This window comes from Gasterosteus aculeatus, chromosome 3 (assembly GCF_964276395.1).
Source record: "Gasterosteus aculeatus chromosome 3, fGasAcu3.hap1.1, whole genome shotgun sequence".
Taxonomy (NCBI): Eukaryota; Metazoa; Chordata; class Actinopteri; order Perciformes; family Gasterosteidae; genus Gasterosteus; species Gasterosteus aculeatus.
Window position 1 is genome coordinate 19,038,297 of NC_135690.1, and position 15,755 is coordinate 19,054,051.

General features: G+C 47.4%; 2 protein-coding genes across 14 annotated transcripts; one reads left to right on the forward strand and one right to left on the reverse strand.

Annotated features, from left to right (window-relative positions):
* Positions 1-249: 249 nt before the first annotated feature.
* Positions 250-6,076, reverse strand: LOC120816514 (uncharacterized). Its single transcript, XM_078100108.1, has 5 exons — positions 4,632-6,076; positions 4,237-4,271; positions 3,138-3,983; positions 2,679-2,802; positions 250-2,364 (listed from the first exon to the last, which is right to left on the reverse strand). Exons 3-5 carry the CDS (start codon positions 3,258-3,260, stop codon positions 1,040-1,042), a joined length of 1,572 nt encoding a protein of 523 aa, XP_077956234.1. The 5' UTR covers positions 3,261-3,983; positions 4,237-4,271; positions 4,632-6,076; the 3' UTR covers positions 250-1,039.
* Positions 6,077-6,159: 83 nt separating this feature from the next.
* Positions 6,160-15,656, forward strand: LOC120816510 (dynein axonemal heavy chain 17). 13 transcript variants are annotated; one of them, XM_078100092.1, is made up of 21 exons: positions 6,160-7,470; positions 8,542-8,765; positions 9,531-9,717; positions 9,786-9,885; positions 9,956-10,041; positions 10,108-10,230; positions 10,305-10,457; positions 11,286-11,372; positions 11,492-11,659; positions 11,734-11,850; positions 11,920-12,170; positions 13,034-13,226; positions 13,305-13,451; positions 13,526-13,637; positions 13,710-13,813; positions 13,886-14,005; positions 14,072-14,215; positions 14,597-14,767; positions 14,843-15,079; positions 15,160-15,329; positions 15,431-15,656. In XM_078100092.1, the coding sequence occupies exons 1-21, from the start codon at positions 7,126-7,128 to the stop codon at positions 15,555-15,557; spliced, it is 3,366 nt and encodes a 1,121-aa protein (XP_077956218.1). In that variant the 5' UTR covers positions 6,160-7,125; the 3' UTR covers positions 15,558-15,656. The 13 variants fall into 13 exon arrangements, with proteins under 13 accessions (XP_077956218.1, XP_040028096.2, XP_077956216.1 ...); XM_040172162.2 differs by having other exon boundaries at positions 9,828-9,885; XM_078100100.1 differs by having other exon boundaries at positions 7,188-7,470; positions 8,542-8,792.
* Positions 15,657-15,755: the final 99 nt, after the last annotated feature.

Consider the following 15,755-nt stretch of genomic DNA (forward strand, 5'->3'; position numbering starts at 1 on the left):
GATATATTAAAGGGGGCACTAAGTTTTTTTTGTTCAAATATTACATCCTAATGACATATTCTATAATATTTGACACGGTACAATTGTATATTATATTGAATATTACATAACACAAGATATTACAAAACAGTATATTAAAGATAATGGCAGAAAACTATGATATATCCATTTTTGTCTATTATAGATCTATATCTACAATCTTCAAAAAGAACCTGAGATCAACTTTCTGGGGTTAAAAAAAGTGTTTCCTTTCAGCTTTAAAGGTGTTTATTAAGAGCTTAAGAGATCGCAGCAGAGAAGGACCAAGTTAGTGCTTCACGTGGCCCCCAGACAATCAGATTCCTAATAGTTTCCGACTTCTTATCAAAACCTGTGATTTGAAACAATTTAAATAATTCTGTAGAGACGTTTATGCTGAGAAAAGGGTACACGGACTCCGTGATGGATGTCCAATAATCCTTTTTGTTCTCGTGACGGTTCCTCTTTCATGAGTCCCGTTAAGCTCCTGTAGAGTAGAATCTTCAACGCTTCCTTCATGAGCTCCTCTACCAAAAGGTTTTCAGTGCTTCCTTTATATTTAGGAGAACAAACACCAGACCTTCCTGTACAAAAGAAAAGTAGATAATTCCTACCCACAATGCCTTGCGGCAGAATCATTTAAAGTGACTCGGAAATGATGAAAGTAAGTCTTCATAATGTGTAAATGTGTACATGTTGACAGTTTAGTAGCTTTGTTCTTTATTGGATAATTCGGATTTCTTTTATTGACATTCCTGCAATGCTAATAAAGTTTTTTTTTTCTTGCGATTGGCTCTGTGAGAACACAGGAAGTATCTAGGAGGAGCTTCTGAACGTCCTACTTCCACATCAGTGATATCACAGCTGCGTAGCTCAGTGAAGACAGATTGTCTCCGAGCTCCTCCCCGTCCTACTTTTCCTGACCCTGTGACATCTTCCTCAGAGGCCAAGGGATCGTTGTTAGGAAAAGACCTGCGGGACCTCTGGGACCATTGGACCACGGCCCTGCAACTGACCCGTGTCATTCGGCTGGCTGGTGGTCCATGAACCTCTTCAGGTGGTAACGCAGCACCCCTTTGGTCTTGAAGGTCTTGCCGCAACAACATGCGTGCGGCCGCTCGCCGGTGTGGTCGAGCTGGTGGACCCGCAGCAGCGAGCTAGTAAAGAAGAACTCCCCGCAGGTGATACAGTAGTGGCTCTTCTCCCCAGTGTGCTTAGTTCTGCGGTGGCTTAGCAGCGAGCCGGAGGTGACAAAGCTCCGGCCGCAGTCGCAGCAGCGAAAGGGACGCTCGCCGGTGTGGATCCTCTCGTGGGCCCTCCAGGAGTTGTGGTAGGAGAAGGCCTTGTCGCAGTAGGAGCACTGGTACAGCTTTTCCTTGGTGTGGCTCAGCCGGTGCATCTTCAGGTAGTGGGCGATAGTGAAGCTCTTCCCGCAGTCCTCGCAGGCAAAGGGCTTCTCGCCCACGTGGAACAGCGTGATGTGGGACCTCAGGTGGGACGACTGGGTGAATCTCTTCCCGCAGGTGGTGCAGAGGAAGGGCCGCTCCCCGGTGTGCGTCACCATGTGGGACTTCAGGTGTGGCGACTGCGTGAAGCGCTTTCCGCACTCGGTGCAGCGGTAGGGCTTCAGGCCGGTGTGGGTGCGGTCGTGCAGCTTCAAGCCTTGCAGGCTGGAGAAGCGCTTGCCGCACTCGGCGCAGTGGTAGTCCCTCAGGTCCTGGTGGGTCCGCCGGTGGACCCGCATGCCGCTCAGCAGCTTGAAGCCTTTGCCACAAGTGGGGCACTGATGCGGCTTCCTGTCGGAATGGGTCACCTGGTGGAGTTTCAGGCTCTGGGGGTTCCCGAAGGTCTTCTCACACCTGGGGCAGGGCAGCGGCTTGCTCTTCCGGTGCGACCGGCGATGGAAGTTGAAGCCCTGGTAGGAGACAAACCTCTTGTCGCAGACCCTGCAACGGTAGCACTTCTCCCCCTGGTGCGTCTCCAGGTGCTGGCCCAGCTCCGCCTGCTCGCCAAACCCGTCGCCACAGAACCAGCACCTGAACGGCTTTGTGCCAGAGTGCGTGCGGTGGTGCGTCTTCCAGTCCCTCTTCAGGGCAAAGGTCTTGTCGCAGTGGGAACAGTGGTAGGGCTCCCTGCGCTCATGGACCTGCTGATGGACCACCAGGCTCATGAGGGTTGGGTAGCTCTTCCCGCACCGCCAGCACTCGTTGAGTTTCCCCCCCCGGTGGGTCCTCAGGTGAGCCTCCAGGTGAGCACTCTTGTAGAAACCCCGGTTGCACTCTGGGCAGTAAACCATCTTCCTGCTCGTGCTCGTCGGACGGCGCTGCTTCAGCTGAGGATAATCATCTGTGGGTTGGAGGGGTCAGAGGTCAGATTCTTTCAAAAATGATGGGCAGCTGCTCTACAACGACCAACACTTGGTTCTGTTGACAAAACAAAATCTTTAGTCTGGACAAATAAATGTCACTTGTCACCTGAGAATTTGATTTGAATGTGATCAGACAGGTTTTATTGTAATCAGCAGCCTCAGATCAGATCCCTGTAGGAACGCTGAGCAGCAGGATGATAATCAATAGCATAGCTATTATCATCTATTGATCGCATAGCTATTGGATTACGTTCAGCTAAATAAACTACAGAAGAAATGACTGCGTTCTTACCAAGAGACAGGAAGTCCCGCCCCTCCAGCCACAGCCTGCAGTCGGTCAGTTTGACGGACAGCTTCTTGAGGAGCGTGAGGGGCTGGATCTCCACGTCGTCCGGTTCCGATTTGATCCGAACGCCCTGAAACCAAACAGTACCCTTTAGATCTGATCAGAGGTCAGTGGTACTACGGGACGACTTGTTACTTGTCTTCCCGTAGTAACTTGGAGTACTTAGTACTTCTACAGTACAGCAGTACTGAATGACAGGCCTCCAACTGACCCTCGGGTCCATTACTCGGGTTGATTAATTCGGAGGATAAACGGAATCGCGCCGCCTTTCTGCACCGGTTCGGAACCGTTAACGCGTTTCTATCTCTACCGAATCACCGTTACATGCGCGCAGTCTGGGTTACGTTACGCTAGGTGCGTTAGCTTAGCTTCACAGAGCGCGCCGGTCAGTCGGTGTGTGTTTACCGGAGAAACCGCACCAGGCTCCATCCCGCCAGTCCGGTTCCGTGCGAACCGCAGCAATGGCTTCTGCAGCAGCCGGCCACTTCCGGGGAAAGTCCAACCTCCCAAGAAGCAGATGTACAACATCCGGTCTGACTGTTCTTTCACTTCTATTACCGTGACAAAGTAAATGAATCATCTCCCCCCATTTAAATTATACATGACGTTAAATATTTTAACCAACATTGACGTGGAAGTGATCTTTAATGATGCTGCTCAAAGAGGAACAGTCACAAGTGACAACAAATAATATACTGGCCATTGAAAGCAATAAATACAACAGCTCAAAGAAACAGCACTTTTTATTTGACAATGAATGTTGTGTATAAATGAAAGTTTACATAGCTTCCAATATTATTACACATTTGCTAGTATTAGGAAGATGTATCTGTATAAAAAAAAAATAGTGTCATTCACACAAACTAAAAAATTAAATAATGAAAGACAGTCTATCCATTTCTCTCATATAAAACATACAATGTACAATACAAGCGTGTTGGTAAAGAGTCTTTCTACCCTGTGGTCCTCTTACCTAAAAGTATCACGCGGATCTGGGATCAGCTGATGGACACTGAACTCGCTCTTGTTGCATTGATTAAGAAAAACACTTGAGCCAGTAGCTTATTTTATTACTAAAAAAGTTTCACTGCGTGAATAAATGACTCATCTTTAGATTACAGTCCAACTCTCATTAAATATCAGCATGAAGGAAGAGTACCCAACCAAGCTTTCAGTACAAAGGAAGTTATGGGGTCAGAGGCTACAGTACTCCGAGAGTCCAGCAGGCGGCGCAGCAGCTTCCAGGTGGGTCTGAACAGGTGAGACAGTAACACATAAAGCAATCACTTGCATTTCAGTCTACGGAGTTCGGTTTAAATGTGTGGGTCACATGACCAGACTGAGTTGGGATCAGAGGAACGCTTCGGTCGGTCTTTGTCATGGCACCCGCGCTGAGAACACTCTGCTCGAGGGCGCTACAATTCGGCCTTTTGTTCACATCATCTCCCGGTGGAGCTAAGCCCCGCCTACATTTGGATTTATATTCATATGGGATGTCACTCACCGCCACGTTGGTGCCGGCCTCGCCACGGGGTCATTCTGTCAGCCAATCAGAGAAGCAGGTAAGAACTCCAAGTATACAGTATACAGATTAGACCCCCAACCCCCCATTTCAAGACCAGAACCCTGGATCAGAATACGCTTCAGCTCGGTTTTGTCACGGCCCCCCCTTTGTGAACAGACTGCTGGGGGGGCTTCAATCGGCCTTTTGTTTCATCACTTCAGGGACTTGGTAGCAGAGTATCACTACCATTACTTCTGGACCGAAACCATTACTACCGTTAAGTTAAGTTGCACAATAGAACTTCTACAGTGTAGTATGGGTGCATCGGAGTAAGTTTGCGGCGTGGTTTAGAGTTCCACCGGAGTAAAAGTACTTAACGTTAGCGTAACAAATACCTTTAGGCCGCCATCTTGATTAACTTTTCCCGCTGCACGGTCTCCTCTTTGTCCTTTTCAGTCACATCTTCCCGTTGACGAAGCCGTCGGAGCTCGTTGGAGCTTTGAGTTTTCCGCCATGTTACCCGATAGTAACGACGTGATCTGGTTCGCGCTTCATCGTCAGCTATACGTGGAAACACACCAACACCACGTGGACCGGACCGCTCTGGTCGGCGGCTCCAGCTCCAGCGGCTTGTTGTAATTATATCATCCCGCAGCCAACCACAGAAGAGCGCGTCAGCGCCGTGGTCAGACATGACCCGCCCCACTCTGCATCTGATTGGCTTACCCTTACAAAGCATGTGCCTAAATCAACCAATCCAACATATCGAAGCAACAGTTACTAGCCAATCAGAGGGAAAGTAGGACGAGTCTTGTTTGGCACAAGTACCCATTGCGTGACGTCACACTCACGGCTGGATGAAGTAACTTCCATATGGATGTCAAATAACACAAAATGTGAACATATAAATAAGAAGTATGTAAATAAATTGTACTACAATAATCATGTTCAAATTAGTGAAGTAACAACGTATGTAGAAATGGAATAACAAACTTCTGGGAGAGGATTTTACATTACATGTAATTTAGCTGACGCTTTTATCCAAAGCGACTTACAATAAGTGCATTTCCACCATAAGGAAACAAACCAAGACGAACAAGAAACAATAAAGTGCAATTTGATCAAGTAAGCTGATCTACAACTTGCTATAGATAAGAGCAATTATAAGTACACTTTAAATGCCAGTTAGTGTTTTAGTGGAGGTAGAGTCTGAAGAGTGTGAAGGCTCTCTGTGGTCCTCACGTCTTCAATGAGCTCCTTCCACCATAATGTGGACGGATGTGGACACAGGGTCAGTAGAGTTAATAGCTAAGAATATTAGCTCAAATATAAATAAATCAATAATAATAAATAAGTATATGTCTACCACGGTACAGAGGCATTTTGGCTGCTCACAGGGGTAAAACATGATAAATACTTACTTTTCCGGGGTAGTTTGTAAAGGCAGGTCGATTGGTTGCTAAATGACATTATGATGCCGTTGCATGACGTCATTATGTAATAACATAAAACTGCGTCGTTACATAGAATACACAATAACTAAGAGCCAAATATGGGTGTGACGTTGTGTACACTGGGTGCCGGTCCACTAAGCACTAATTAGCACTGTGGATTCAGTGTTTGACAGGCAAAGGGTTTTTGACCGCTAAACCGGGTGTTAATCTACCACGAACTGTTGCATGTTAACCAGGAATAAATTGACTTTAAACTGTACCAGTGGACTCTATCTAGTGTTTCCTACACAACGCTGCGAAACCAACAGCAACATGCAGAGGACTCGTCAACAGCGCGGCACCCAGGTCAACACCTCAGTAGCTCAACACCTCAGTAGCTCAACACCTCAGTAGCTCAACACCTCAGTAGCTCAACACCTCAGTAGCTCAACACCTCAGTAGCTCAACACCTCAGTAGCTCAACACCTCAGTAGCTCAACAACAGTTGACTGGGCTCCTATAACAGTAATGTTACTCAAATTGACTTTCCATCTCGGCAAAACATATGATTTGACATTTGTAAGTTTTGTTTTTTCATTATGATATATCTGTAAATTCTTTTCTTCTTCTTCCAAATATAGATAAGTACTACAGATATTTTGAAACCCAAACATAATGAATTACCAATAGCACGTTACACATTATTAAACAATTTCTTATTATTATTAACTAGTAAACCTACACATTTTGAACAGTTAGTTTTAAGCAGTCTATTGGATTGTTAGTTAACACGCATCCAAACTGATCAACAATTGTAAGTATAAGCTAATAATAAGGCATTTTATATTACAGGCATCTCTTTCAAGCTATCTGTTGAAGTCACTGACAATGCACATTTGCAGCCAGGCACATGTTGTTTTTGTGTCATCAAGAGGGACAATGCCGCATTTTCTGCATAAAACAGACAGAGAACAACTATGCCAACTTCGCAAGCTGTTTGAAAAAATATATATATATATATATTATATATTTGTTGCTAGGTGCGGTTTGAAAAAAATTTGCCAGGTTGTCTGAAAAGTTACTGAATCTAGCAACAGAGTTGGCCTTGTTGTTTCATTTAGGGTCCCAGTAAGGATCTCTTATCGCTCGACCAGGAGTGAACTGAGACGGGTGCAGGCCACTTTACATTTCCTCACAATGACTTTAAAATGAGCTGCTGCAATACAAATACATTTAACAAAGCGCTCAAAATAAACACTCATATTAACGACGCTGAGGAAAAAACACGAAGGCATCACTAACCGTTATTGAAAGCTTAACAAACGGTCGGATTTTTATGAACTTTTCAGTACTTTTTAAGTTGTTTTCAGGCGAGAGTGGCGACAGACACGGAGGATAAGGTGTGAAGTTAAGAGAAGGTGGTGTAAAGTTAAGAGAAAAGGTGTTAAGTAAAAAGATGGACGTCAGAGACGAGCGATTGGATCCCGTCCGGAGCTTCACTCTCAAAGGCTTCAGGTTGGAGCAGGAAACATGGCGGGGGGTTTCCTCAGGGGACGACAGCGAGATGGTCTTCAACAGCTTCTTCAACACTCAGGACAACACTCACCTGTTCATCCATCACCAGGACGGGGGACGACTCTGCGTCGGTCTCCACTTCCCCCAAAATGTCCGAACTAAAGTCATCTGCGTCTCCAAGACGGGGCGAGAAGTGGTCACAAAAAAAAATGTTCGAAAGATTTTAATAATCCAAGAAGTTCAGGGAGAAGACGCCAAGACCGCCATGATCGCCGTCTCTGAGGAGGTGGGATCATTCAAGCTAATGCTAACATTTAGCCCAACTGGAAGCTAAAGCTAACTCTAGCTAATGTTAACTCAAGCTAGGGCTAACATTTAGCCCAACTGGAAGCTAAAGCTAACTCAAGCTAATTCTAACATTTAGCCTAACTAGAAGCTGAAGCTAATGTTAACTCAAGCTATGGCTAACATTTAGCCCAACTGGAAGTTAAAGCTAACTCAAGCTAAGGCTAACATTTAGCCCAACTGGAAGCTAAAGCTAACTCAAGCTAAGGCTAACATTTAGGATATCTGGAAGCTCGGGCTAACTTACAACAAAACAACGCCAGGGTGTCCTGACCCGGGCAATTTTTAGCTATCCAGTAAAACGATTGATTAAAATGATCGTGTAATGTATTCAGGCTATTTAACGGTATTAAAGTAAGCGTTACCTCCCTACCTCTCGAGCCAAATAGTGTTTCAATTATGAAAGTTAAAATGTTTTCTAGTCTATAAAAGGACGCTAACGCCGGTGAATTAGCCGTGCACTGGTATAGCCCTGACCCAGGAAGACGTCAATCGTCATTGTAAACATTTTTTTTAGATTAAATTAAATATTAGTCGTTCACATGTATTATTGACATTACTAAAGTCTTCTAGGCGTTCGACAAAAATACTGGAAACCGCGTGAAATTGCGGTGTCCAGGTCAGGGCAATACTGGCTTCCGCTGTCACTGTCCAGGTCAGGACACCGTTATAGCTAACAATTACAGTTAGCCTAACTAGAAGGAAAAGCAGATTTTTAGTCAAGGCTAATAGTTAGACTGAGGGTCTGGATAATTTAAGACAAGTCTAACTGGCCAATTAAAGCTACAAACGCAGTAATGGCTAATTCCAGATAAGTCTCAACAGCAAAGCTCACCAGAAACAATTGCTAATTTAGGAGATCTCAATATCAAAGCTAACTAGAAGCTATGGCTAATTCAAGATGACTCCTAACGTAAAAGCTAACTAGACGCTATGGCTAATTTTAGAACCAGAACAACTGAGCTAACTAGAAGCTATGGCTAATTAGTAACAAACACCCCTCTGCCCTCAGGTGACCTGCCCGTTGCTTAGCAACCCGGGGACGAGCAGAAGCTGGGCGGTGGGATTAGCCGAGGAGGCTCTGAGATCCATGGAGCGACAGAGGAACGAGGCTCTGGTGGTGAAGGGGCAGATAGAGGGACGCACCTTTCTGGCTTATCCCGATGCTTTGCGTGACGAATGTCTCCATGACAACGCACTCCATGACGACAGCTTCCAAGGCGACACTGAAGGGCGGTAGGACAGACAAGCTAATATCTATCTGTCAGTTCAATCTATAATAAATCAATAATTTATGATTTCACATCCATCTCAGGGGAAGGAAACCCGAGTCATCATTCTTCTTCTCCTCTATCAGTGAGGCTTCTGATTCTCCTCCTCTAACAGTGAGGCTTTGTCCCAATCCCAACGCCCCCCCTAAACCCCGAGCCCCTCAGGGACGCACTGAGGTCACCATGTCAGAGGTTGAGTGAGAGTCTGTGAGGGCTTTAAATGGTTGTAAATATGAAGGGACATCACTTTGCGCCCACATATCACGTCACCATGACAACAGCAATAATTATGATTTATGACTGAGGCTATTATCTTACTACTTTTCACTCTCTAATTTGAACATATTTCAGACTCTTTCCTCATTAAATGAGTACAGACGAATGAAAAGTTGAATTATGAATGTAAATTCTGCTCTCAAACAGACGTAACGTTACCGGGGGAAGGCGCGTCGGGCTGCTCTCTGAGATGAAGCTGATCGTCTGGTGCTGGAGCTCATTGTATATAATATATAATATTCATAAATCCTCCGCCATTGTTGCCTGTTGCTGAGGTGAAGTGGGCGGGCGAGTCACATCTGGGCCTTTTGACTGGTCCCGGCGGACACGAGTCCACAATTCCAGACAAGAATGTATATTGAGAAAGGGCCTTCTTCTCTCCTTACAATGATGCTTCTTCTTCTTCATTTTCTACTGTCATGTAGAAAGGCTTTTTTCTTCTCTCCTCCCCCAGAAGGTGGTTGGACATGCAGCTCCTCCACGCCTGTGATTCCACCATCATGGAGTGGATGAAGCTGGTATCAGAGGTCCTGCAGCAGGACTCATCTCAGCTGGTTCTGGATGGACAGGAGCCTCTTCCCTCAGCGGAGTTTAACTTCTGGAGGAGCAGACTGAGGAACCTGCACTTCATCCAGCAGCAGGTCCGTAATCATTTCTATCTTCTACTATTATATTGTTTTCTATTAATCTAGTGAAGGTTTCTGCTCAGCTGATGAGTAGCAGAGCTCAGCAGGTGTTGTCCATTGCTCAGAGTGCAGAGAGCGTCTACTTTTCCAGTCTGAAGGACCTTCACACAGACATCCAGAAAGGTAATGTCTTCATCAGGTGGGCAGAGCCTCATGAGAGCACCTGTTTCCTGAGCACACCTGTTTCTTTCAGGTCTGGACGAGGCTGAAGACGTCACCAGGAACCTGAAACCTGTCCAGGAGAAGCTGGACGAACTTCAGCAGATGGAGTACCAGCAGGTACCACAGGGCTGGCTGTGACATCACCGCTCCGTGTGACATCACTGCTCCGTCTGTGATTGGCAGGTGGGGGACAACATGGCTGCCGTGATGGAGGAGGTGCGACTGGTGTGGATCAAGTCTGAGTTCTACTGTTCTACTAGAGTTGTGGTCCTGCTGCAGGAGATCTGCACCCTGTTCATACAGATGGTAAGACACACACACACACACACACGCACACACACACACATCACATGCTGTCAATGCCCCTCCCCCTCTTGCAGAGCAGGAGCTTCCTGCATGGAGAGGACTTGATGAGACCTGTGGGGTCAGAACTTGGTCAGAAGATGGATGATGTCACTCTGGTGATCTGGACCCTTAAGAGCCTCAAAGAGGCCTTTAGGCTGTGCAGAACCCAGCTGGAGGACCAGAGACAGGTAGACCCGATCCCACCAGGTCTGTATCTCTCCTGTGGAGAGAGAAGGACAGAGAAGACCTCCACAGGAGCGTTAGGGACAGAGCGGTCAGGTGGGCTGATCTCAGCCGTGTGTTGGATTCCTATTTAGGGCTGTCAAGATATCCAATATTTGCTGTGCGATTATTACATTTATTGCGGTTTGTGATATTATTGCAATTTTCAGACCACTTATGGCACCAACGCAATGACAATATACCAGCATAGTGATACAAGAACGCTTTCAAAGAACAAAGAACGTTTTATTCGTTTTAATAGTTAGACATTAGAATCGGAATGTGAAAAAAATATCCTAAATAATAAGTGTGGGGACACGGAGCGGGTCTGGTTGGTCCGCTGCGGTCGGTCAGCGGAACGCGAGGCGGCTCGGTGCCGCTGACAACCGGCCGGCCGAAGAGCTGAACGAGCGTCCGGAGGAAGCGACAGCGTCCAGCCTAAAGGCTCCGTCGTGTTTCTAAACCAAACCGGCTGCTTCGCCTTATCGGCTCTCTTCTCTCATTCGGCTTGAAGCACAAAGGTTCCACTTGGACTTTATCCTGATTGTCTGTAGATGAAAAAGAACCCTTCAACCCTCCGGTTGGAGGCGCTGCCTAAGCCCCGCCCCCGACAATGGAATCAGACGAGGTCGCGATCGACTAACGTGTCGGTGACGTTCATTTAAATGGAAATGAATATCGCACCAACAGCTAATGAGCGCACTCATTTTCCTACATAGTGCAATAAGTCAATATGTTGTGTATCGCTTAGAACACTGTACTCCCATGATGCCTGAGCTTTGTCTCTGCTGCAGGACGGAGACACTCTGAGCTGGGACTTTCCTTCACACCTGGTCTTCTTCAGGCTGGACCACTTCCTGCTCCACCTGCAGGGCATCCAGGTACACACATGCATACGTGCAAACGCTTCTCCTCAACTCTTCTTTCCTCCTCGCCTCCTTTCCTCCCTCCTCTTTCTTCCTCTTCTCCATCCTCTCCCCACGCCTCCTCCTCCCTCAAGGAGGTGTTCAGTGTCAGCCAGCAGCTGCATCAGTTGGAGTGGACGGTGCTGTCTGGTGTTGGAGGCCGGACGAGGACTGATATGGTCCAGGAGGTGTATCAGGACTTCCTGTGTCATGTGACGGTTCTGAGTGACCTCAACTGTGACCCCAGCGACCCTGACGACCAGGTGAGACTACTGAGATGTGTGACGATCTTCCTTTTGGATCCTTAGCTGTGTGCGAGTCCTCCTCCTCTCCTCAGAGCTTCCTCAAGCACCGGAGTCAGTTCTGGGTTCAGGTGTCGGACCTGGAGACACGGCTGGTGTCGGTCCTCAGCAGAGCCTTTGTGGACTGCTGCGTCTCCTCCTCCGGAGAAAAGGTACCGGGTCTACTCTGACACGGTACAGGTCTGGTCTGGTCTGATTCAATCTGGTCTCCTTTGTTTCAGCTGGTGAAGATGTTTGGGTTCATCCTGGACCGTCCCCTGATCCATGATCAGCTGCGTCCTCACCTGGTCCGCCTGGAGGAGATGGTCCTGGAGGAGCTGGATCAGATCGAGCAGCTGTTCTTCAGTCAGAGAGAAGAGTCAGACACATTCTGCATGTTCACTCCGTCTCATGCAGCCCGACTCTGCTGGAGTCAGCAGCTCAGGCGGAGAGCTGAGACCACTCTGAACCACCACAGGACTCTCCAACAGCTGTAAGGCCACATTCTCCTGTGTTCAGGTACCTGGACCTGGTCTCTGTGTAGTGCTCAGGTACCTGGACACAAGCTGTCTCTGCAATGGGACGCTCCGGCCTACAGGGGGACTTCCTGCTTGCGTCATCGACATTACCTCCGCTCCTCCTGTTGCCTAGCAACCTGCTTAACAGTAAAACACAAATGTATAAAATACAGGTAGAGAAGATAATCTTCTTCTTTCATTGACTTTAGAAAGATCTGCTTCTCCTCCAGAGCATCATATATTTCAGTCTGAGCTTAAATGGTTATTTAAATCAAATCAGTTAAAGCGGTCAGTAAAATCAACTTGCATTCTTCATAGTGTCACTTTAATATTCCAGCAACATCATAAACATAAAAATTGCTCTATCTCGTAATTTGTAATGCGGTAGAAAATTGTTTCCCCTTCCGCTCTCTAAACCAAACACACCTGGCTGTATTCAGGTGACGTCTAAATGTTACATCATCAATATTACATCACAAGCATTTCAGCAATATTGTGACATAAAGGAGATTTAATTGTGATCCGTTTCAAGTTAGTGGAATGGCTGCAACAAAAGTAATAATGCAACTCAAGGCAGAGGAGATTCCATCAATAGTCAATAAAAACAACAAACACATTCATTATCGTGTATGAAAGGACTTTTTATTTTCATAACACAAGCTATTTTAACTAACTTAATGTCTGAGCTGCAGCAGCTGAACGTCACACACAACGTTCACCAGCTTCCTCCTGCTCCATAAAACACAACTAAATGTACATTTATTTTACTATCACACCACTAAACAAAAGGAGCAAAGCATGTTGTGTTCAGGGACCTGAACTCTTGTGTTGTGTTCAGGGACCTGGATTCAGGTGACTCCTACCTGGTCCTACAGAGGTTCTATCACATTGAGGATCTTCTGCAGGACTTCGAGGACAGACTGCGGTCCGACTGGAGTTCTCAGCTGGACTCTGACTGTGGATTCATCCTGGAGCAACCGGTCATACAGAACAACCAGCAAGGCATGCTGGGAGTTAACTGCAGCCACAAGGTCAGTCTGATTGGCTGAAACTAATCAAGGCTCATCATACTTTACCTGGAGTCCACTCACGTGTGTGTGTGTGTGTAGCTGCAGGTGGTGTTGAGGGAGCTCCGGTATGTGAGCAGGAAGACAGACGTAAAGCTCCGCCCTTCTGCTGCCCGACTCTTCACCTTCAGAGATGACATCACAAGGAACTACCTGAGCCTGAGTCACATGGTGTCCTGTTACAAGCAGGTACACGGCCCCTCAGGTAAATCCCTGTGAAGAGGAAGACGAAGGTCAGGTGACGGATTGTGGTCTTCCTTCAGGTGGTGAGTGGCGTCCTGCCAGCGGAGCTTTCTCTGATCCAGGATCAGCTGCAGGTCCTGGGCCTGAACCAGAATCTGTCAGAGCTGCAGAGATACACCTGGGGCAGCGAAGGTGAGACACACGATGATCTCGTTGTCTAGGTCTCCAGTCTCACCGCACACTATCTGTACGATGTGTGTTCAGGTTTGCAGCAGCAGGTGGAGCAGAGCAGAGACACGGTGTTGCTCCTCCACTCCAGAGTGAGCCAGGCCCGAGCCAACATGGACTCCATGACACGCATCATACAGGTCGGTGAGTCTCTAAGCACCCTTCTTGTATCTCCAGTAGTCTCACTTCAGCACCTGCTGCTTGTCCTGCAGGGTTGGGCAGAGCTTCACCTCCTGCAGCGCTCAGGTGAGTCACTGCTGGAGCTCGGAGATGTGGAGCAGAGCTACAAACACATCAGAGAGGAGGGAGAGGAGCTGCTCAGGTTAACACAGGTAGGTACCAGCTTGAGGGGGCGGGGGGAGGAGCAGGAGCTGATGCCTCTGCTGCTGTGTTCTCAGGTGAACAGGAGCCTGTACGGAGTTGAAGACTCCTCTGATTCTTGGAACATGTATCTGGACCACCTGGATGACAAAGTCCTGGATGGACTGTTCCAGCTGGTGCTCAGATCCCTGCACTTCCTGTTGGACCACATGGACCCGCGGGTACACACATCCAAGCAGAGCTCTTCAACCTGCAAACTTGTCGCTGTCCAGTGAAATTTACCATTTTGGAATCAAAATAGGTCATCGACGTGATTCGTTTAGAGTTCCTGACATCAGGAGGTGAACTCACCTCTTAATGAAACTAGTTAGCTGTTATTTAATCAAAATAGACAGATATATAGAAAGATGCTGAAATAACAAAACAATGCAGATTTAGAAAAAGTGTGAACTCATGTTTGTTTTTTACTTTTAAAATGCTTATTTTCTGAATGCACACGGTGCAAAGCTACGCTGAAACCATCCATCAACATAACGCCAATACTCCACTGGTACTAGAATGCATCTCCCCTTAGTTTCCCCATGTCTTTGTTGCGTGTACAGAGCTGCAGTGCATTTCTCACGGTCAGTCTGAGGCTGCAGGAAACAGGAAGTGTGTTTGAGCCGTCGGTGGGCGTCGGCCTCTCGGACCTCCTGCAGACCGTCATCTCTGACATTTACACAGCGGCCAGTCTGCCATTGAGGATCTCTGGGAGTCGCCACAGCAACTACCAGGTGACTGACATCACACACTCGGTCCTTTGGAGGCTGCGGTTTCTTCCTTTCCTTGTCTGTCCGTCTCTCTGTTAGGTGTCCCTGCAGCAGAGTTTGGATCTCTCTGCACTGGAACAGGAAGTGAAGAATCGCCTGCAGCAGGTGAGGGAGGAGGCGGAGCTTCTGTTGACAAGGCTGGACAGGTACTCGTACCTTTGGCTGAGCGACAGGAAGCGGGTGATGGAGGAGTTTCTGACCTACAGCAGACCGCTGGGACCTGAGGAGCTGGAGGCGGGAGAGACCCCGCCCACCCTAAATGACTTCCTGAGAGAGGTGAGACACACCTGAGCAGAGGTGGTGACCCAGCAGGTTGTCAGTGACCTGCAAGTGTTCTAGATGTGCCTGTGTTTCAGATCAATTCTCTCAACACACTGAGGGAAGAGGTGACTCACTTGGATGACGTCGTCCTTCTGCACAGCTGGCTGCAGGTGGACCTCCGAGCCTTCAAAGACTCGCTGCTGTCAGTTGTACACAAATGGAGACACCTGTACACAGATTACCTGCTGGACTCAGTCAGTGACCGGTAAACCCACCTCAGACCTACTGAACCAGGCTAAATGAAACCACCCAGAGTCTGATTGTGAAGACCAAGGACTGTGTGTGTGTGTGTGTGTGTGTGTGTAGTCTGCAGCAGGTGACTCCCCAATGTGATGATGTAGAGTCTGCCTCTTCGTCCAGCTTCCCTCTGACAGAAACCATCATCCTGCTGGAAGCTGCAGGAGTCCAGCTGCCTGACAGGTTCTTCTTCTAGCTCATAGTTGCAGAGCTGATGCCCTGGGGAGGAAACGGCTGGAGACAACTGGACCACTCGAGTCATTGTGACGATTAAAAGTTCACTTCTGATGACTAATTGGTTTACTGGCGTTAGTTTGCAGCAGGTAACCTCAGTCCTGATGTTCAACCTGTCAGACGTCTCTGAGACAGACAGGAGACTCACTAACATCCATCT

Bases quoted from the DNA above. Each gene is read 5' to 3' on its own strand.
- LOC120816514 (XM_078100108.1), bottom strand. From the start codon at position 3,260: ATGTTGTACATCTGCTTCTTGGGAGGTTGGACTTTCCCCGGAAGTGGC. The intron at 2,803-3,137 runs GTAAACACACAC...GTTTGGTTTCAG, and splicing joins AGCCTGGTGCGGTTTCTCCG to GGCGTTCGGATCAAATCGGA. The intron at 2,365-2,678 runs GTAAGAACGCAG...TCCAACCCACAG, and splicing joins GCGGGACTTCCTGTCTCTTG to ATGATTATCCTCAGCTGAAG.
- LOC120816510 (XM_078100090.1), top strand. From the start codon at position 7,126: ATGGACGTCAGAGACGAGCGATTGGATCCCGTCCGGAGCTTCACTCTC. The intron at 11,851-11,919 runs GTACCGGGTCTA...CCTTTGTTTCAG, and splicing joins TCTCCTCCTCCGGAGAAAAG to CTGGTGAAGATGTTTGGGTT. The intron at 15,330-15,430 runs GTAAACCCACCT...GTGTGTGTGTAG, and splicing joins CTGGACTCAGTCAGTGACCG to TCTGCAGCAGGTGACTCCCC.